This window comes from Haliotis rufescens, unplaced genomic scaffold (assembly GCF_023055435.1).
Source record: "Haliotis rufescens isolate VD_foot unplaced genomic scaffold, xgHalRufe1.0.p SCAF_7, whole genome shotgun sequence".
NCBI lineage: Eukaryota > Metazoa > Mollusca > Gastropoda > Lepetellida > Haliotidae > Haliotis > Haliotis rufescens.
This window is the reverse complement of record NW_025964361.1, coordinates 43,498,630-43,522,955: the sequence shown is the minus strand read 5'-3', so window position 1 is coordinate 43,522,955 and position 24,326 is coordinate 43,498,630. Positions and strand designations below refer to the sequence as shown.

Sequence of the window (24,326 nt, the reverse complement as noted above, 5' to 3'; positions counted from 1 at the left end):
ACTCGATTATTTACAGACCGCCGTTCTTTAGCTGGAAAACTGCAGAGTGCGGCGTTATACAACAAATAAACAAACAAACATTATGTAAAACAGCGATCCCGTCACCCCAAATCTTGAATCCGTCTGTTCATTACTTGTTCCTGCTCAACTGTGACAACATCCCCAGTTTTGTCTGTTTTGTGTTGCACGACACGTATTTGAAGCAGGAGAATGTTAAAGTTGTTTTGGAGTGGGTATGGTCCCAGAGACGCTGAAGGTCGCTCTGTTTTGGTGGATCTGGACAATGACTCCAAGAAGAATCGATACCCTGTCTGGAGCTGTGTCTATGATTGGATCAGACGAAGCAGTTTTGTTAGCCATAGGGGTTGAATATTCCATGCGGAAATTAGGACAATTCCTTTTAAGTAAACTAATTTTAGTTATTTGGTTTGGGTGCATGTCATTCATTTTTAAACATTTTGACGGTTTCTCAGTGAAGTAAATGTGCCGCTTGTTAACCGGTTTAGTTTAGGTTCACTCTTAAACAGCATAGTGAGTTAGTGAGTGAGTGGGATAAAATGATTTTACGCCACTTTTAGCAATATTCCAGCAATATAAGGGTGGAGGTATGAATAATTTTCTTGGGTATTCAAAATATTTTCACTCTTTTGGGCCTAGATTTTGTAAATCTATGAGTAGACCTTTTTGTTTGTTTGTTTGTTTGTTTGATGTCACACCGAGCAATATTCCAGCTATATGAGGGCGTTCTATAAATAATCAAGTCTGGACAAGACAATCCAGTGATTGATATCATGAGCATCGATCCACGCAATTGGGATAGGATGACATGCATAAACCAAGTCAGCGAGCCTGACCACCCATCCATTAGTCGCCTCCCATTGTGTCATAACCTTTTAACAGTGATACATGTCTGAGTTATACAAGAAGCTAGATTCAGTGCATTAGAGTTAATTAATAGTGATGCATTACTAACTGAATCAGTAAAGAAAGACCCACAGGTACCAAAGCTGAAAAACTACTTTGGGTAATTACCCACAGTGTTACTATTGTTTTATAGAATTTCTTCATGTGTTTCTGGTCGGTGGGGTAGATTAGTGGTTAAAACGTTTGTCAGGAAGACCAGGTTCGATTCCCGACATGGGTACAATGTGTGAAGCCCATTTCTGGTGTTCCCCACCCTGATATTGCTGGAATATTGCTAAAAGCTGCGCAAAACCATACACACTCACTCATACCTGTTTGTGAGCATCACCCAGTTTGATTGTGGGGATTTAGTTTGCCTATTTGCCGGCAGCTGATATGGAGTTCTGTGGTTACTGTCTCCTTGTATGTTTATTTACAGAAAGTTCCGTCAGCTGTTCCAGGATGTATTGCATGCAAGAAGATATTCTTGACCAATGGAACCACTTAATCCCATCTTCCTGAAGCAAGAGCGGTCCACTGGACTTTTATAGTCAGTTAACTCTTTTGCCTCCGGAAGATGACTTATTCCTAACAAGTTATTCACGAAAATAAATGGTTGACCGACAAAATATATGAGACAGATATCATTTTCCCAACTTTAAAGATGAATTATGCTTCACTGTATGTTGCCTTTGTTCAGGAAAATCCTAGAGGTTATGATTACCGTATTCAACGTGATAAGTGCCCAGGGCGCTCTCAAAATTAGAAATAGGGGGCGCTCATTAGAATATTATTTTGAGTTGAAAGATGGTAAATTTCGTGGTTTATGCTAACAGCCTGAATTGTTTACATACCTCGAGTGGTAAAAGCCTGTCACAAAGACCCTGGTTTGATTTTCGTAAAACCATACTCACTCACTCTGATAACCATTAGCTGTTAGACTGAATAAAACATAATTAGCCCTGAAACATAGCTGAAAACACTTGATTGAAACTTGCTGTGAGTACCATTGCTTTGAGGCAAGACCCCCTTTAATAATGATGATTCTGAAGCCTGATCGAGATACTGAAATCAAGCCACAAGGTTTCCAGTTATGAAACCAAAGTTGTTTTACTTTTATAAACTAACTGTAGAGGTTCAGTGAGTGAGTGAGTTGGGTTTAACTCCGCTTTTAACTGTATTCCAGTTATATCATGGCGTGTCAGCTTAATGTGGGAGGAAAGTCCGAAGTGATGCAGGTCTTAGACATTACCACTTTGATGAAACCCACGATATGGTGCTGACCAAACTAGAAACATAGTTGGGGCGAACCGGATTCAAACTTACAATCATAGGTTTCTGGCGTGCCCAAGGAACGCAACTCTGCCCAGCGAATTGCGGCACCTTAGAAGACTGGTCCCCCGTAGAGGTTCAGAATATGGTGTTGGTTTATAATGAAAACACAATTATCAGCAGTCCTTTATCATTGACAGATCTTGAACCATGTATTCATGATGGTGTGATGTAACCAGGTTGACAGGGAGAGGACCTCATTCAGTTTTTGCTGAGTTCAGTTCATCATCTGGGCCAGCTTTCACAGTGCCTCGAAATAGAACGGAATTCAATTTGCTGCATGTTTTCAAGGTATTAAAGCACTATATCTATTTGGGACCCTGCTAGACAGCTTTAGGAGTTAGAATCGATACCAAGTCAATGTCCTTTACACATTTGGGAGAAACATTCAGGAACAGAGATGTAGGGCCTTGGACTGAATGTCATAGTGGAAGAAATTTGCAAATATTGCAGTAAAAAGGATGGCTGTGTGATTGTAGCTTTGTATGGAGGTGTGGAGCCTTGTTCATGCTTAGAGCTACTGGTTTGCCGGACAAGAAGACCGCTGTCCTATAGTCAATCTCATTAAGATCAGATCTTAGTTCTCACTACCGCTATACAAAGATCTGAGGACATCCCATTACGGGTCACGACAGACCGAACTTGCGCAAACTTTGACCGACCATTGGAAGGACTGACAAACAGTCGACATTAGCCAATCAGAAGGCAGCTTTCTCGTGCTTCACGGCACTGATTTCAAATTTGCGACTACGCTTCGAACCATATTTTGACAAATTCTCAATTAAAAAAATTGAAACCTTAATGGAATGGCTAACAGATGGTCTAGATTGTATGGATTCAGTCGTTAAACCCGTAACTATCGTTCGGAATACCCAGTGTTAAAGTTTTCGTGGTTGAATGATTAAAAATCACATTTGGACTGTCACTTTCATGATCTGGTAAGTGACGCTCTGATTGGTCGGATGAAAGGTTCTGACATGAACCCTTATGGGACATCCTCAGATCTTTGTTTAGCGGTAGTGAGAACTAAGATCTGATTTTAATGAGACTGTCCTATGGCAGGAGTGCTGCTGTGCAAGGGCGGATACAGCATTCTTAAAAGGGAGGGGTCCAAAATATCAAAATCCTCTCTCAGATAACTTTACTGCCTACAACATTCATTTGGTTTTCAAAAGGGGGGTTTGGACACCCTGGACAACCCAACCCCCCCCCCCCCCCCCCACACACACACACACACACACACACACACAACCCCCAGTACATGCTTAGTAATATTTTCAGGTAGCCTTCTATTTTACAGATTTACACCAAATATTTACTTGCAGATCTCCAGGCAGCCCCAAACCATCTATTGGGAACAAGCAATGTCAAAACTAGAATCTTCAATGGTGATATGTTTGAACATTCTATTAATGAAACTTTTGCTTGTTATTAAGGAGATTGGTGGAATGTTGCACTTGGGTCACATTGATGAAAATGTTTACTTGCAAGTCTTCAATAACTACCATATAGTTTGTTGTTGGTAGAGTGAGTGAATTGACAAGTACTTCATTTACAACACAGCTTGTCAGCTAAATGTGGGAGGAAAGCTGAAAATGGCCCAGTAGACCCAGTTGCACTTTGGTGCAACCCATGGTACGCCCTAATCTCAATCTAGGTGAATCTGGGTCCCCAATAGACCACAACTAAGGGACACAACTCCACACAGTGGTTCCCAAAAGACAACTAAGGGACACAACCCTACACAGTGGTTCCCAATAGACCACAACTAAGGGACACAACTCTACACAGTGGTTCCCAATAGACCACAACTAAGGGACACAACTCTACACAGTGGTTCCCAAAAGACCACTAAGGGACACAACTCTACACAGTTGTTACCAATAGACCACAACTAAGGGACACAACTCTACACAGTGGGTCCCAAGAGGCCACAACAAAGGGCCGCAACCCTACACAGTGGTTCCCAATAGACCACAACTAAGGGACACAACTCTACACAGTGGTTCCCAAAAGACAACTAAGGGACACAACTCTACACAGTGGTTCCCAATAGACAACAACAAACGGACACAACTCTACACAGTGGTTCCCAAAAGACAACTAAGGGACACAACCCTACACAGTGGTTCCCAAGAGACCACAACGAAGAGACACAACCCTACACAGTGGTTCCCAAGAGACCACAACTAAGGAACACAACTCTACACTGTGGTTCCCAATAGACCACAACAAAGGGACACAACTCTACACAGTGGTTCCCAAAAGACAACTAAGGGACACAACCCTACACAGTGGTTCCCAAGAGACCACAACGAAGAGACACAACCCTACACAGTGGTTCCCAATAGACCACAACTAAGGAACACAACTCTACACTGTGGTTCCCAATAGACCACAACAAAGGGACACAACTCTGCATAGTGGTTCCCAATAGACCACAACAAAGGGACACAACTCTACACAGTGGTTCCCAAAGGACCACAACAAACGGACACAACTCTACACAGTGGTTCCCAAAAGACAACTAAGGGACACAACCCTACACAGTAGTTCCCAGTAGACCACAACAAACACAACTCTACACAGTGGTTCCCAATAGACCACAACTAAGGGACACAACTCTACACAGTGGTTCCCAATAGACCACAACTAAGGGACACAACTCTACACAGTGGTTCCCAATAGACCACTGGGGCTCCTGTCAGCCTTGCCGTTCTGCTGTAATCTTTCATGGTGACAGTGGCAATATAGTGCTGAGTGCTGGAACTTTTTCTGAAATAAAGGGGTTATTATAGTTGACAGGCATGACTGCCGAAGGGGACTTGTCTTGTTATTTCTACACTGCATTTAGATTTTCCTTCTTAACCAGCTCTTCAAATGTCTAAACTCTCAAAGGATCAATACTTTACCATAGCATTTATACTGTGGGTAATCTTTTAGCCTGGCATGTCTCCATGTATTTCATTGCCTGCATTTAATCAATAGCAGAGCCTAGTTTTTCTGGTTCAACAATTTCAATTTATTACCAACGGGGCGGAACATCCTTCAAAAGTACTTTATTTTTTCTTTTAAGTGAATTAGGGTTTGCAGATTGATTGATTAAATGTGCATGTGCGGGTGTGTGTGCATGCATGCATATACTGAAAGGCTGTATTTAGCTCATGTCACTCAGTCCTGATACAGTAAATGTGCTTTTGTTTAACTCGGCACTTAGCAATAGTCCAGCAATATAATGGCAGTCTGTAAATAATCAAGTCTGGACCAGATAATCAAGTGACACACATGATGAGCATCGATCCACATGATTAAGATACAATGACATGTATCAACCATGTCAGCTGGTCTAACCGCCCAATCCATTTTTTGCCTCTTTCGACAAGCAGTCATCTCTTATGACAAGAATTGGTTGCTGAAGACCAATTCTAACCCGGATCTTTGCATGGTTGTAGATTTCAGTAATTTGACATTGGATTTTATGAAAATTATCAATATTTATTGAAAGCTATTGTATACATATATGCCAAACATGGATCCTGATGGGTGCAGGTGTGAGAATGCCCCATGCTTAAAGTGTACTGATCATGTTGACATGTATAAAATAGTATATTTCTAAATACTTTGGTGTCATGTTCAATAAAAACAGAAATTATTTGACAATTGTGTGGCTAACAAATGGAAATTGTTTCCTGAATTATGTGCAAGCATCTTTTTATATAGTGCATGCCCCTTTTCTAAGAAACGTGTATGCATAGGCAATGGGGAGTGAGATGTAAGAATTTAATCAAAATTAATCATATTTATGAAAAGTTAGTATAAACATATAAACACATGCACTGGGGAGTTTAAGTATATTATATAGAGGCTTTATTATGGTATTTACTTGCCAAGGGCCCCTGTAGAGGTTCCTTTAAGCTCTAATGCTTTTCAAACATTCAGAGTTTCAGATTATTTTGAATTTGATGACGGGAAGGATATGAGCAAAATACAGAAGGCAATGCAGATAGTGTTACTCAGAAATGGAGGCTCATATGTTTCTCTAAGGGGTCGATGACACTGGCCCTATGGCAGTCTGAAGCACTGTAGGTGCCTGTCACATGACCATGCCTCCTAGTGGCACCATGGGGAATAAATCCTATAGTTACCCAGGGCCTAACATTTCCAACAGAATAGGACCCAATTGAACATTCTGGTGACTTTTCAGTTCTGCCTTGTCAGTTCCATTTTGCAACCTTCCTTCAAGTGTCCACATTTTTCTCCGGAATTTCCCTGTAATTGTGCCCTCCATCTGCCTGGAGACTGTCAACTGCAGGGGGTTAAAGAATGACCATTGCCGCCACTAGATTGGATGATGGGTAACAAGAGGCTCCCTGCATGATTTTCCCCCATTTGTTGCTGGGATAGTTTTTTCTGTAATGCGAATAGATACATTGTCCCAGGGTGCATGTAATCAAGAATGATGGATATAGGAATTATCATCCTTCACTGGCTGCAATAGCAACATTTTTATCTGTGTAATATGAATACATACTTTGGCCCAGCTCACCAGTAATCAATATTGGCGTTACTTCACGACCATCAATTTACAGAGTCAGGGATCTGCTCTATTTCAGAACAGGACGAAAGCTACTTTGGTAAAGATTATTTGCTCATTGCCATTAGGGAAATACTGAGGACCTTTTGAAGTTATGCATGTTGGGTTTCATAATGACAACAAATTACTCCATGAAAGTTTTGGTTGTTGTATACGCCTTCTCCTTCTCGTGCAGAATATATTTCATATTGTATACATGGGGCTGCAATGAATACACTATAAGGCAAATACCATACGAATCACGAATATAGGATATTGAATATGAATATTTATTCACGAATACAAGTTGATGTATTATGTATTATATTCAATGAAAAATACAGTGATCATTCGCTACAACACTATCTTTGGGGTCCAAATACTTGATGAGCGTTATGGACAATCAGCCATTTAACCGAGGTAGAGTTGCAGTTGACCCACCGAGAGACCACTGCTTGACTTGTATATATTCCATTTAATATATCTTCCTTTGATAAATAACAGACAACTTAAAGTAAAAAACAATCTTTTAAAACATTTTTGTTTGTAAATATTCAATTGTTGTGAGCACGAATAAGGAATTAAATTCATAAAGGGATACAGTTCAATTCACCGAATATGCAAGTGAATCTAGTATATATACACACATATATATACCCATTGATAGACAATAAGGGAGAGTAGAGTGTTGCTCTTATCTTCTTAAGAAGAGTTGAAGGTTGGATTCCTTGGCCTCATCATACGAAAAGACATTAAAAGATCGTACTTGTTGTTACCCTGCTATATATGGTGCTTGGCATTTAAGGGGACAAAACAAGGACTGGTCAGCTCGGAATCTGTATACTGTGTCTGAGTTGGGTACCCATGTTAAACTGCGGCATGGTATCTCAGTAGGATAGCACTATTAAACCGACAAAAGTCCAGGGCCCCGTTCCACAAAGCAATCATAGCGCTAAGATGATCGTAACTCCCTTACTTTAACATAGACTTACGAAAGACTTAGCGCTAAGATCGCTTTGTGGAACGGGGCCCAGACCAGTAAGAGCTGCAACACACATGCATGTACGTCACTATAATGCAGTAATCTTGAACGTTAAACTCCATTTCATCACCTCATCTCCATTTTGGAGAGTGGACAATGTTGTTTCTCAAGAACCAGTCCAGATTAGTACCTCACAGCACTCCACCAGTAGCTCAGGAGATGGCCACTGTAATGGTGTGGTGAATAACATCACATTCAACTGTTTCTTGCCACATAGTTCCGATTTGAAAGATGTCAGCGCTGGTCTGTTAGTTTTACAACAGTGTCGCACATCTGCTTCTGTCAGGTTTCGGAAGTAATTAGTGATATGACTGCAGGAAATAATATAACGCTTGAAGAACATGGAATCCATATAAAATTGCATGTTCAATTCTAATCACTTTCTGCACAGCACATTCCTCACCTCGGATCATTATTCCCGGTTCCTGCATGAAGAGGCTGTGTCTTTGGTTCCACTGACAACAGATTCCTGCCTGCTTTATATCCCTCTGTAGAGTTTCACATCGCCAACAGGTTCCAGTATCTCATGCTTGTGGCAAAACATAACATATGGTAATCAGAGGATTACAACGTAACTGATATATTGCTGACTACAGGCCACTGTGATATAACTGTAATATTGCTGACTACAGACCACTGTAATATAATGGTAATATTGCTGACTACAGGCCACTGTGGTATAACTGTCATATTGCTGACTACAGACCACTGTAATATGACAGTAATATTGCTGACTACAGACCACTGTGGTATAACTCATATTGCTGACTACAGACCACTGTAATATAATGGTAATATTGCTGACTACAGACCACTGTAATATGACAGTAATACTGCTGACTACAGGCCATTGTGATATAACTGTAATATTGCAGACCACAGACAACTGCGATTCACTGTAATATTGTTGACTACTGGCCACTGTGATATAACTGTCATATTGCTAGCTACTGTAAGATAACTGTCATATTGCTGACTACAGACTATTGTGATATTACTTTAATATTGCTGGCTACAGGCCATTGTAATATAACTGTAATATTGCTGACTAATGTGATCTAACTGTAATACTGCTGACTACAGGCCATCGTGAAATAACTGTAATATTGCAGACAACAGACGGCTGTGATGTAACTGTAATACTGCCTGCAGAAAGGACCAGAGCTTCAATACATAATTTCGTTGAGAAGCCTGACAGGATACCCCCTCCACAAAATGAGAATGTGTTCAAAAGACCTTTAGAAAATTGGCAAATTGGTTATAGTACATCCTGAAACTGCCATTACAGTGTGGTAGGTATTAACCCTGACATCCCATGTGAGCAGTGTCTGTCTATGGAAACTCACACTGATTGGTCAGGTCTCATGGGAGAACTCGTGTGAGAAGGCCTGTCAGATGACTTTAGGTGTTGTCAAGTGACACAGTTACTAGTTTATCAGCAACTAGACTGGTTTAAATGAAGAAGTGTTCAGTGTTTATCCTTGCAGTGGCCATAAGGGAATAACAGCAGAGTAATGCTTAGTCTCTGAAAATATGTAATTTTGATGGAGTCAAGCAACTACATTTAAATTAAAAAGGGGCCTTATTGAGATGGGAAAGTCAGACATGAACTGGTGGAAAATCTAGACTTGCTTCATTTGGGGCTATAGCATTACAGTAAGGGCTGGGTGGCAGGGAAAATAATATGGTTCAGGGGCTAAGACAGACAAGGGGTAGCAGCTGCAATGTGGTTTATGATGTTTGTTTAATGCCGCACTCAGAAACATTCCAGCTATATGACAGAGGTCATTAAATAATCAAGTCTAGACCAGACAATCCAATGACTGACATCATGAGCGTTGATCTACACAATTAGGATACGATGACATGCATCAACCAAGTTAGCAAGCCTGAACACCCAATCCTGTTATTCGCCTCTTACGAGAAGCATGGGTTGCTGAAGAGCAATTCTAATCGGGATCTTCACGGGTGTTTACTTGATACACTTAGGGCTTGGTTTGAATCACTACTTTGGCAAATTCTTGATGTCTACAACTACTGTAATATAAAGCAACATGGCTAAAAGTGCTTGGCACCCTATTCGTGTATGAACCCTATACACCCCTAAACTCATTCGCTCAATCCCATAGCCATAAATATTGTGGATTTAATCAATATTACCTTGAAAGGTCTCCTTGATTACCCAGTGTATTATACCTCTGTTATAATGATAAATGCCCTGACCCCATTCTCCACCATAGTTTCATTTTAATTCGGATTGGAATGACACGAAGTTGAAAATGGTCGTCTAATCAAACCATGCTTGAAACAAGCTGTGGTATGACCAGTACTCGACTCACCTTGCTGTGCGCCCTTCCAAATACAACTGTACGCCTTGTAGCATGACTTCACTCCTTTATTACTCATGATGAGAAATGATGAAATATATATCAAGGGCTCGCTCGCATGATTTTGAAACTAGATGTATGCCAAACTTGCATTCAGAAGGCATTTTGATTGGTTTTTAATTTCAAGTGCAGGAGTAAGAGAAATTCTGTGTTGCTTCAGTGGAAAGAGAGGTGGAGATGGTGCCATCACTTCCTAAACGGAGCTGTGAGGTAAATGGGTCCGGGGTATATATGTCATAATGGAATGGTGAAATGATACAATGGATAATCCACAGTGCTAGAGCAGCTAAGGGTTATTATACATATATTTCACAATAATACCGGTTTCTGATTGTTAAGGTAGACGAGGGAGTGATTTCAGGAGTATGGTTTTCTCTCACATTTTGCCATATGACCTCAGGACTTAACAAACTGTTCTGATATTTAAAATTTTCCCTGGATGATTGGTGTGATTAAAGATTAAGTATCTGTGGACTACAAATCACAATGTTAAATCTTTTCGGATAAAAAATATTATATTTATTGCTTGTTCTCGTGCACAGTTTGAAGAGTGTAAAAAGATCTGAACAAATCACACACTCAAGCTAACAGTAATTTTCATATCATTCTAGCCCTCGGTCCATTTATAAACACATAGGATTTTGATACAAGCTGTTATTCTCACAAGAAATGAGCAAATAACCTCACTGATCAATTCATTTGTTACAGGATGAAAGCATTCTCATGTTGCTTTGTCAAAATCATAATGACATAGCCGTTACCATGACGATGAATATTAAATTCCAATTTCAGGAAAATCTGCTAAGTGATAATATAATGCAGATTATGCAACGTGTAACCCTTCCTCGGCACTTAAACTCTTGACAATCTGTAAGATATGAAATTACGTAATAAAAACACTAATTTGTGATTGTGGGTAGTTAATGAGATTTGTGCTTTCAGGGCATACGATGCAACCAAATTACAAACTTGTTATCAAAGTTCTATTGGATTTAGGATTGTTGTTTTTTTGTTGCAAATTTTAAGTGATAACTGGAATGAAACAACATCTGTCTAATTATTTTAAATTTTGAAAAAAATAATAAGAATTTTAAAGTCAAAATCACCTTTCAGGAGTGCATGCTTATGCTGATATGATTCAGTGATATTTGAAACATGTCATTTTATAAGTCATTTAAATCACCTGGACATTGAATATATTGTTCTATTTGGTATTGACTGAGTCTGTTTAATAAATGCCAGCTGTTGTATCATAATTACTCTGAAATAGTGTATCTTGACACCAGGGGTCCGGAAAATTTAAAATCCCAATCGGACATTTGCATTTAGGCCACGCGCCCTTCAAATAGCGTATTTTAGTACGACTTTTCACACACATTACAAGTTTACGTATTCATAATATGATGAATTATGAATTGTTTCAATTTAAATTGTTTAATTCACCGGACAATTAATAACAAATAATATCATTTTATATTTACATGGAAAACATACGTTTGTTTCTGTTATAATAACGATCTGTTAACGTAGTGAACGGTCTAATTAATATTCATGAGTTATATTCTTGAGTCTGCTCAAGTGTACGCGTTGTAACATTTGGATCGAGACTATTATCCCATATTTGGTTATCACGTGACCTCACGGGAAAAGTTTTTTTTTAAACTAAAGATTTTTTTAAAAACAAGACAGATAATTTAATCACAAATACTAAAATATCGTTGATAGCAATAGTTATTTGAATACTTTTTTCATCTGTACTTAATTATTGACCATAAAAAAATTTGATATCGATCTTCCGAGAAAGCAAAATGGCAGTCAATCAAGATTCAATATACGACTAGCTACTGAAAACAATAAAATCTACAAATCCTCATTGTATGTCAACCAAGTGAAAGTCGTTAGCCACGACTTACAAAATGATCGTCCAGACTTTGAGGGTTTGGCAGATCCGCTCGACTGATCTGCATCGGTCGACTGGCTGTCGTCACGCTTTCGCTTCTTGTCTGAGGTTACGTATCGTAGCATTGTGAGGATAATGAGGTACATCGATGATGCAAGGTATTAATGTACAGTTGTAAACACCTTCCACTCAAATTAACAAGATGTTCTCAGTAATTAATCCTCGATTAATCAGTGTCAACTCAGTTTATTGCCTATTACAGTGATTGACCGATTGGACCATCATGTAGGTATGATGTATTTACAGCAATCAAAACAAACAAAGCTTGTCAGTGTAGTTAATCTTCATTGTGTTGCAACTGCAGACAGAAACTGCTCAGTCCTAACTGTTGATCATGTCCGGTCAAAATTTAAGAATGTCCGGACAATACTTTTTAAAATGTCCGGTAAGCAATATTTTAAAACGGACATTTGAGATTCCCAATCGGACATGTCCGGCGCATATGACGGTTTCCGGACCCCTGCTTGACACGCATCATTTAATAATAATAAGAAGAAGTATTGATCATCCAGTAGTGGTTTTCAGCAGGAGATATACACACAGTTGGAAATGTTTGCGTATCTCCAGTTTTGAATCACCATTCAAATATTGAACTCTTTGGCTATGGGGAATATATATACCATACCTTCCCTGAAAATACTGTTAAAAGCAGCGTTAAACTCAACTCACTCACTCACTCACTCACTCACTCACTCACTCACTCACTCACTCACTCACTCACTCACTCACTCACTCACTCACTCACTCACTCACTCACTCACTCACCTCACTCACTCACTCACTCACTCAACACACTCACTCACTCAACACACTCACTCACTCACTCACTCATGCACTCACTCACTCACTCAACACACTCACTCACTCAACACACTCACTCACTCAACACACTCACTCACTCTTATCAAGTTAAATTCTTGAGCAATTTACAGTTTGTACAAGAGAAGCAATTCATTCAACTTGGAGATTTGACTTTTATGACAACCTTCAAATGCATTTTATATTTGTACATGTATATAAAAATGGTTAGGACACAAAATTTTCAGTCAAATAGAAAAAGTGTTGATATTTTCTTGTGCTATATCGAACCCTATTAACTTTTAAGACATTCTGCAAGTTGAAAAAATTTTGGTAGTGTAATAAATGCATCTAAATTAAATTAGATACTAAAGAAAATCTTTCCCTCATGTCTTTTGAGACTTGTGGTACTTAATAAATCCATGGTGATGTATTTGATGTCGATAGACGCTGATGTGGTTGTCTAGAATTGTCAGCACCATTCCCATGTTAGTGGGTAACGCTAAACTGGTAAAGGTGTGAGACATGCGTCAATTTGGGCCTTTCTCCCACACCAAGCTCACACGCTGTGATATAACTAGACTACTGTTCAAAGTGATGTGAAACCAAAACCGCTCTCCCACTCTCTATATATCACATCATGTCAACGCCAGTGTTTAAATACCTACAGCCTGTAGCATTACTGTATATCATATAGAGAATAGTTTTACATAGTTAGTCATCTTGTCCATCTCTATATTTTGAAGAAATTTGTCATAATTGACTTAGACAAGGCTTTTTACAAATCAAGTGAGAATCCATTTAGCAGATTTGGATATGGTAATTCTATTTCTCTAAAAGACATTAAGTGCTAATGGAATTTATTGAGATTTGTTTGGGCAATAATTAGAATTAAAACAAGTGCATTTATAATTTTAAGAGTGTCCTCTTCCTGTCTCAATTTTTAAAGAGAAATGAAAAATAATGCATCTGGATTGACAAAAATTATATCAACCATCAGTGATTTTGATAGAGATAATGGCATAGGAACTTCACAAAGATTTTCAGGACCATCACCGAAGTGGTAAACATCTGAGACCTGCATCACTTCGGGCTTTCCTCCCACATATAGCTGACACGCCGTGATATAACTGGAATACTATTAAAAGCGACGTTAAACCCAATAATAATATAATAATAATAATAAGAGCCCCAGATTTCTAATTTTGAGAGCGCCCTGGGCGCTTATTATGTCGAATACGGTAATGTGTTACTACTTACAGAATTAAACTCACTCACTCACTCACTCACTCACTCACTCACTCACTCACTCACTCACTCACTGAGCCAGGAATTCACTGGTCATTCTGAACGTGTATTTTTACAAATAACACTGAAGCAACTATAGGTCTTCATGTAAAATTATATGGAAAGTATCCTACTCAAAGGAGTTAAGGACTACTAATCAGGTGTTCTTAACATCTTTGGAGTAGTATATGTATCAACCATAACATGGTTTAAGTCGGAACAATCACTCAAATCTGTTGATTTTTACTTCCAGAATCAGCAAATTCTCGTGATTTCTCCATTACTAAAGACACCATGACCCTGTTAAAACATTACTTTTGACAGTATTATCTTGATCTCCTTGTCAAACCTATTTTTTCTGTCAATGTAATCCCAGGATTTGTCAGGATTTGTCATGGGTTATGTAGGATTTGTCAAGTTTGCCCTTTTTTCATTGTACAGTAAATACCTGGGGACAAATGTAGCTGATTATATGGACTTAGTACAGTCATGCCCCGCTTATACGGACTTCAGATATCCGGAAACCTCGGTTCCCGGACGATTTTCATTCAAAACGAAATAATTACTCTATAAATTTACCCGTATATCCGGAAATTCAGTTTCCGGACCCGGACGGTCATTTTCATACACAAAACACTGAAATGCACACAAAATTGTCTCACTTATCCGGACAATACACTTCCGCTGGTGGTAATCCTTCTGCTGGTGGAAATCCTTTGATTTGTGAGAAGTCAATTAACCAAGTGACACTGAGTTACGTTTGAGACGAGCTTGTTTATTGTACATGTAATCCCCTTCGATAAATATGGCGTCTGTGGAGGTCAGAGGTCAATGTTGTGTAAGTATGGCCTTTCAACCAGCGAAACGTAAGCGACACGCAGTTACAGCACGCGAAAAAAAGGGAAATTTGTCTTTTTAAAGAAAAACACCCGTCAGCAAGTTTAGAAACCATCAGTAAGCATTATGGCACTGCATTTGGACATACCATAGGAAAATCGACAATTGGTGACAGTTCAAACTTCCATGACAGACTTTTTGAAACGTGTATGAATAAAGATTGAGTGGATGTATCTGTTTGCTCTGTCATCTGTCATAGGTTGCATAATTGAAGGGAAGTAACTCGTTCATAAGAGTGAAGATCCGAGGTAGAATAGGTCTTCAGCAACCCATGCTTGCCGTAACAGGCAACTATGCTTGTCATAAGAGGCGAATAACAGGATCGGGTGGTCAGGCTCGTGGACTTGGTTGATGCATGTCATCTATCCCAATTGCATGAATCGATGCTCATGATGTCAATCACTAGATTGTCTGCTTCAGACTTGATTATTTACAGACCGCCATCATATAGCTGGAATATTGCTGAGTGCGGCGTCAAACAACAAACAAACCAACCAACCCTCATAAGACCAACATTTACATGACAGTACATATTTACTTGCGTACAGAATGCAGTAGTGTAGAAGGGCTGTACATTTTGTTTCCTTTGTTGTAACTTTTACTAAAAACAACAATTTAGTTTCAGTCACGTTTTAACAGAGTTTGTTCCATACCACGCAATCTCTAAAAAGAACTTAACTTGTGTATGGTTTTAACAAGTGTCCGCATTTGTAAATTTTCTAAGTGCCCAGGGCACATATTACAGTGAATACACCATGTAAGTTACTCATGTTAGGGGTGTATCTAGCCCTGTCCAGAGGCCAATATTCGGCCCCAAGTCTGCATCCAATGTTAGTAAAAGTCCTAAAATGGAATTAAATTCTTCAAATTGATGTCAATATACTTATAACTAACGATGCGCGGTATTACCGGTATGTCGGAATATTGAGGTTCACTCTCTCCACGATACGTATCACAATATCCTTCTTAAATGCTTGATATATCGGGTGATTTCAAATGGCAATTTTTATCATGTGTTCAATGTTATATACTGGCCAAATACCCAAAGCGTGTATCCGGAGCGTGTATCCATGCCTATTTATTGAATGAGTAAACATTGTTATACCATCATCTTGTTTTGTTCCATTATGAACTTCAATTAAAAAAATGCTGTTTCAAATTGCTTCTGAATTCAGAATTTAGAATTATGCAATATATCATGAAACGTATCGCAATATGGCCTTGCGCATTGTAAAACATAGTGACACACTTAAAACTCAAATACCATTCCTACTTATAACTAATGTATTGGCTGTGGAGAGACTTACTTCTATCATGGGATAACATTTATACTAAGTTATCTTATAATAATTAGATCTACATCAAGTGCTTTTATGAGTTATCATGGTGTAATATTTATACATCATTTCATATAATTATAGTTTAGCAAGTAATAATTATATGAAATGATGTATAAATATTACACCATGATAACTCATAAAAGCACTTGATGTAGATCTAATTATTATAAGATAACTTAGTATAAATGTTATCCCATGATACTTCACTGATAATGTGGCCATTAAAACATGATGTAGAGGAAGAGGCTTTAAGGCCTAGTTGAGTATTGCACTGGAGTGCAGTGCTGAGAATACATTGGTAAAATACTTCTGAATTTAAAAAAAAAGAAAACTTTAGAAAATCACAATGTTGTGCAAAATAATTATTGTTTCCCGACTTGCCTGCCAAGAGCACTTAGTTTGAAATCCTAGATAATTCCTGCATGCTTTGTCACGATTTTGTTTATAATTAGTTACATGGTCGCCATGAATGGTACTGACTTTGTCAAAACTGAGTAAACCATTTTAGTTACAGGATTTGTTTAGAAGCTTCCATGACCTTTAAGCTAACGGTGTTATGTTTGTAGGGACAGAAGCACATTAGCGTAATCTTATCTGATTTATTTGCCAACATGTGTCAGTGATGGTAGTATATAAACACATGCTGAGTGAAGGAAGTAGCTCATTCTGGCTAAGCCTGGGTTTAAATAATGTGTTAAACTCACTCCTTCGCTCACTCACTCACTCACTCACTCACTCACTCACTCACTCACTCACTCACACAGAAACATCCATCAGTCATGAAGTTTCCAGAGCGATAGCAGTGTGCCCATTTTTGTCATAAACTCACAAATACAATTAATTTTTTATTGATTGTTGACATAATTGAAATAAATGTTGATGAGAAGATCCAACATGAGCTATTTATTCTAAGTATGATTCATACCCACGTCCACTAGAACACATGAAGTATTCAAGATAAAAAGTAAAATCATGACGTTAAATCCTATAAACTCCGCCAAAACACCAAATTCTGCCAAAGACAAATGGCCACTTGTGTAATATATGGAATATGGAGAGCATTGACCAATGAAGAAAAAACACAAAACGAAAACTTCTTAAAGCCCCCCCCCCTGAACACTGCCTTCTATTAACCCTATCGCTACTTTAACCCAACCCTTATTCACTGTTAACAGCACTAAAGTCTTCAAAATAAATACCAATAAAGATTTTTCAATCCTAAGGACTATTATAGTCTTACAGTCGCTGGTTCCTCCAATCATGTGAGCTCCTCAGTTCATTGACATGTCTTGATTGTACCCTTTTGTAATCTTAAAGGGTTATGTCTTCATCGATCTGTGTAATCATAGAACAATCAATCAGGATTCAAACTCGGCCATTGATTTCTCTGTGTCATAGTCTGCTATGCACAGCTGCTTTGCCTAGTCCAATTGGACAAGCCGAGTTTAGTTACTTGGCAATTTGACCCGTTTAAGATGCAGATAACCAAAAATCATTGCAGGATTTGATCTTTTGAGGTGGCTAATGAATCACTATCAGACTGACAGGTCCTTGTCAATATTTAGTAGTTCTCATTGGTTATCGATAGACAAGTTGTGTTTCATTAGCATTCGCATTGATAGTGTTTTATTGGGGTTGAGATTACCATTGGGCTGTCTGTGACATGGTTAGGAAAGCGGCAGACAAAAGGGTGTTAACTGAACAGATCAGTCTCTCAGAAATGATTGATCGCCAAATAGGTGCTATTGTAATAGGCAGACTGTCTAGGCTTTGACTGCTTGTACATTAGTCAGTTCCCCTTAGACATGGTAACCTTCATACTTTACTGAACTCATAATATTCCAGGGGCGGTCGGGGGGCCTAGTGGTTAAAGCGTTACACCGAAGACCCGGGTTCGATTCCTGACATGGGTATATACAATGTGTGAAGACCATTTCTGGCCCTTCACCGTGATATTGCTGGAATATTGCAAAAAGCGTCATAAAACCATACTCACTCACCCTCTCGTAATATTCTTTGTTTCATGACTTCTGAAATTAGTTTGTATGGACAATTTCAATGGCAACCAAACCTTTCAAATTTAAAAAGTACTTGCATTGTAGACTAATGGGTTCATTGTAGACTATGTAAGTTATGCATGTGAGAATATGGATATGATGTGTCAACAGCGTTGATACTAATACAGTTTACAGGATTTATGACAGTAGGCCTACTCAGACCTTCTGGTAAATCCTTGTATTTGTTTAAAACGTGAACCTAAAGGTTTGAGAAGACACCCCAGACTACAGTAAAGTAGGGGGGCACAGGTGGCCCAGTTGTCTAAGGCGCCGCGATTTCGCTGTGCAGAGTTGCGTCCCTTGGGCACGCCAGAAACCTATGATTGTGGGTTCGAATCCCGGTTCGCCCCGATTATGTTTCTAGGTTTGTCAGCACCATACCCGTGCTCGTGGGTTTCACCGAAGTGGTAAACGTCTGAGACCTGAATCACTTCGGGCTTTCCTCCCACATTAAGCTGACATGCCGTGATATAACTGGAATACTGTTAAAAGCGGGGTTAAACCCGACTGACTCACTCACTGACTCACTCACTCAGTAAAGTAGAGCTACAAAACACCATTTCAGTAAAATGCTAGCAAGTGATTATTATAATGTCTCAGGGTCACACTGACCACCCTGGAGCAGACAAACGGAGTAGGTTCAGGTGTTGAACTGTTAAGTTCCAGTCGTGGGTCTGGTTACTGTTACAAGTTATATTGTTATGTGGCAGTAGAGCTGCTGTAAATGTAATTGTAGTGATTGTCAGTGGCAGTAAATGAATGAAGAGCTGGTAAACTGTTGAGTGCTGTCCGCGGCAGCAAGTGGAAGTAAGAGTTACGTGCCCTTGGTTGTTTACAAACACCGCACATGCAGGCTTGATCATGCAGTCTCTGGCTGGTGGTCCTGTATTCGAGGCCTTTGGCGACCTGACTTCAGTCTTATGTATTTGCCAAGTGCGTTTGGATTCCTATTGTTTATTGTTGCTGCCTCTATATGTGTTTTTTTCTGCTATTGTAAACTGTTTCAATAAAATTTATTAATTATTAAGTGATGAATATTTCTGTACAAACTGATTTCTTGGTTAACGGAAGAAGAAGAATGCAGTCTGAGAAGAGGATGTTAGGCCATTGTCCCTAGAGAGAGAATTCTGCCCGGAACCTTGTTAATTGAAATGTTAATGGAGTTAGAGTTAACGAGGTTACACTGCTCGTGCATAAAATAATGAAACAATTCAGTAATGACATAGTCACAAAAAAAGGATGTTATGACATCATAAAAAAAGAAAGATATGACATCACGAAGGATGTGGCATCATTAACAAAAGAAGATATGACATCATATACAAGGAATGATAGGATATGAAGAGTGCATGATATGATATCATAAACAAAGGAACATATTATATATAAACAAGGGATGACCTAATAAACAAAGGATGATAAGCAGTGTATAAGACTTCATAAACAAAAGGAGATATGACATCATAAACAAAGAAAGATATGACATAAACAAAGAAAGATATGACATCATAAACAAAGAAAGATATGACATCATAAACAATGAAAGATTTGACATAAACAAAGAAAGATATGACATCATAAACAAAGAAAGATATAACATCATAAACAAAGAAAGATATGACATAAACAAAGGAGGAAAGGACATACACAAAGTATGATGTATCATCATAGTTTAGATATTTTACTGACTTAGAAGGTATACAAGTCAGAATAAGCAATAATGTGACATCCATCCACTAGAAGATATCTTTCCTAGTGGGGGATATAAGTGTAGAAGAAACACATGATAAAAGATATCAGGTCATTACATTGTAAACATGATAGTGACTGCTGATACCTAGACCTATCACTGTCTACTAGACCCAATACACTTCAAATGTCCTACATTCATGCAAACAACCCTGGTTTGTCCAACAAAGCACTTCAGATAATATTGCTGTGCAGTAACATGCCTCATTGTCAACAAACCAAACTGTCAGAAAGCTCTGGTCGAGTGACATATTAAATTACTTTTAACACTCGGCTAGTTATTTTGTTATCGTGCTGTGGTTTTGTATTGTTTACCAAACGCATTTATTCTGTCTGTGGGGTATTGAAATTCTCTTGCTCCACTACTCATCTGTGATGATCAGTAATTCAAGAGGAACTAATGAAATAATCAAAAATTGATTTTGCATGTTGTTGGACAAACAGCTAAGTGGTTAAGTGGTTTAAGGAAATAGAAACAAGGCTTTCAAGGTATACCCTTCTGTTCATTCTCTAGTACTTCCCTCCCCAGTTTGCCCAGATTATTTTTTTAGGTTTGTCAGCACCATACCCTTACTCATGGGTTTCACCACATCTGAGACCTGCATCACTTCGAGCTTTCCTCCCACATTAACCTGACACACTGCAATAAAACTGGAATACTTTTCAAAGCGGTGTTAAACTCACTCACTCACTCACTCACTCACTCACTCACTCACTCACTCACTCACTCACTCACTCACACAGAAACATCCATCAGTCATGAAGGGTTCATTAACTCTTTATAAGTTGCAGCATTCCCTTTTTTCTGCAGAATTTCAAGTTTCCAGAACAATGGCAGAGTGTGCCCAACTTTGTCAATCACTCACAAATACAATTATTTTGTAGTGATTATTGACATGATAATGAAGTAAAATTGTGACGTTAAATCCTATACACTCCGCCAAAACACCAAGTTCTGCCAAAGACAAATGGCTACTTGTGTAATATATGGTGTTAAACAAACTCACTCACTCACTCACTCACTCACTCACTCACTCACTCACTCACTCACTCACTCACTCACTCACTCACTCACTCACTCACTCACTCACTCACTCACTCACTCACCCACCCACCCACTCAATCACTCATTTTCAATAATACTTACTTGGCAATCATACATCTCTTCTAGGTTGCTGAATACACAGGAAAATATGGAATGTCATGTATATGTTCGGTCTAAGTAGGGGGCACTTATAAAAATAACTTACAGATTGCGCTAGAAGTTGGTCAGGGGGCTCTTACTGGAGCAGACACTTAATACAGCAATTACGGTATTATCCCGAACTCTGCTGCGTGGGATATATTTAACGTGACTTCTTTAACTGAAGCAGTTAAGAAGAATGGGAACACTTAAAGCTCTAGAGTCTGGTGCCAACTGCTATCAACTTTAAATTAAACAGTCTGAATATAATAAAGTTATTGTGAGATTAAACTGCATAAGAAAACTTGAATTGACACAAATAATGTGTTCGATTAATCTGACTGGTTCCAAACAGCTAGATCTTTGCATTGACTTGCCAGGCAGTGCAGCCTATAATTAGCTTCCATATTGCCTTATTTTAAGATCATTTATTTTTATTTGAAATACAACAGACTTGTTTCTGTGTCTAGTTATTGAAAGCTAGTTTGAGTTGTGTTTGAAATGGGAAAACAAATCCCAAAATATTTATTACCATGACCATTGAACACACGGTGACATAACTGAAATACTGTTCAAGGCAGCATCAAACCAAAATTCACTCACTCACACTCATCTAAAAATATGATGCATACCAAAACATTTTGCATGACATTGATGTGACACAATGCTAAAACAACTATCAAGAACCAGCCTATATGTGAAAAACTTCATTGCAAATCCGAAAACATTACCCGCAATAATTGACTGAACCACTGACCTTCACCTTTAACCTTCACCTTTGACCTTGCAGGTGTGTTGTCTGGCAGACTTCTTCAGCGATGAAACAATATTTGTGGCATATGGTCATGAGAAACTATCGGTGGATGACTTTGACTTGGATGACAATGGTGAGTATGGTTACTGTAATAATTACTCATAATAAAGAAGTTGACATCCATAAATGTTCTTCCTTACACCTACTGATGTTATTGCATGGTCACATGGGGTTTGTTATGTCGGGACGTAAAGTTTATCACAGAATTCCATCGATGATCAGCAAATATTAGATGCTTTCCCATTGGTTACATAATCCTGTCACAACATTGAGCTCGTATACTGAGAAATACCATTCCTGGACAGACGTTTCTATGTTTGAATATAAGAATGTTGTTTCTTTAGTGTGTGTACACCTGTGTCAACATTAATTACCCGGTAGTAACTTATATGCTTTTTGTCCCGTGAAGATTTCGGGTTAGAATAGGTCTTTAGCAACCCATGCTTGCAGTAAAAGGCAACTATGCTTATCATAAGAGGCGACTAACAGGATCAGGTGGTCAGGGTCGCTGACTTGGCTGATACATGTCATCGTATCGCAATTGCGTAGATCAATGCACATGATGTCAGTCCCTGGATTGTCTGGTCCAGACTTGATTATTTACAGACCGCCATTATATAGCTGGAATATTGCTGAGTGTGGCGTTTACAACAAATAAACATCATAAACCACATTGCAGCTGCTACCCCTTGTCTGTCTTAGCCCCTGAACCATATTATTTTCCCTGCCACCCAGCCCTTACTGTACTGCTATAGCCCCAAATGAAGCAAGTCTAGATTATTTACAGACTGCCGTCATATAGCTGGAATATTGCTGAATGTGGCATTAAACAACAAACATATGCTTCTTGTTGGTTTTTGCCCATGTGCTTTGTGTTGTCTCACTTTTATTATGATTTTTGTATTTTTGATATTTTTGTTCCAGTTAGGAAAAAGATAGGTTAGTAGTTTGGTTTGAGTTGTAATCCATTGTGAGTTGATGGTTTGCCAAGCACTTGAACTAGCACTGAAACGATTCACTTTGTCACCATATATAATACATAAGGTCATGATATGCTGTCCATGAAATTTTTAACATTGTCACATTAAGGAGCTGTATCCCATCAACAAAGGGTCAAACGAAAATATATTATATAGTAAATTTGTGTCAATTAAATTTGATGTTAAAAATTTTGTATATACAGTCAGAAAATATTTTCCTGACAAATGTTATGTAACAACATTTATATGGCCAAAACAATCCATTTTATGGGTACTCAAGTGAATCGTGACAGCCCTGGTTTGAACTTGATTTCCCTGCACCCAAATTGTTTACCCCTTTGACCTTCTAACCGACTGAATTGTGTTGTGTTTAACCGATTCATCAGTTGCATGAAGATTTCCCCAAGACTGCTTCATATTATTTATACCCCAGACCTAAAAAGGCGGGGGTATATCATCATACCAAGGAATTGCATCCATCTGTGCATCCTTCCGAGGTCATTTTTGTGTGCGATTTTGTGAAGAAATACAGCTTTATTCATGTTTTTATTTAGAATTGTTTTACTTTAACATTTGTGTGACCTATAACTTTAAAACTACTTCATGGATTCTTTTCAGTTGAGGGTACAGTTTCTGTACCAATAGGAGAGGTGCATTGAACAGTTTTTTTCTTCAATATTTGGATTTTCTGAACAAATACAGCTACTTTTCCTTTTTTAACTTAGAATTATTTTTAGAATGTTTATTCTTGTATCCTTTTAGAATGCATATGAAAATGAGTTGTTTTTGCCTTTTTTGTAAGGAATCATACTTGAAAGATGAGCATTTTGGTACCACATGTACTGGAACATTGAGTAGTCTAGTTTAAGACAATGTTCCACTCTCTGGCGCCCATTTTCAGCATAGGAGCCTTGTGTTAAACTGATACATCTTGCTCTAATGAACAGTTTGATTGACATCATTCTTTAATATGAGTTATCAGACAAACATTTGATATTTGCATGACCTGGATCAAATTGTCCAG

The 24,326-nt window shown here is 38.5% G+C and overlaps 1 protein-coding gene across 2 annotated transcripts in view; it reads left to right on the top strand.

Moving 5' to 3' along the window:
• Positions 1-24,326, top strand: part of LOC124132689 (serine/threonine-protein kinase DCLK1-like) — an 89,606-nt gene that overhangs the window by 23,568 nt on the left and 41,712 nt on the right. For both annotated transcript variants that reach the window (XM_046496746.2, XM_046496747.2), the window contains exon 3: positions 22,299-22,395. In XM_046496746.2, the coding sequence (XP_046352702.1) occupies positions 22,299-22,395 (97 nt within the window). The remainder of the gene's footprint in view (positions 1-22,298; positions 22,396-24,326) is intronic.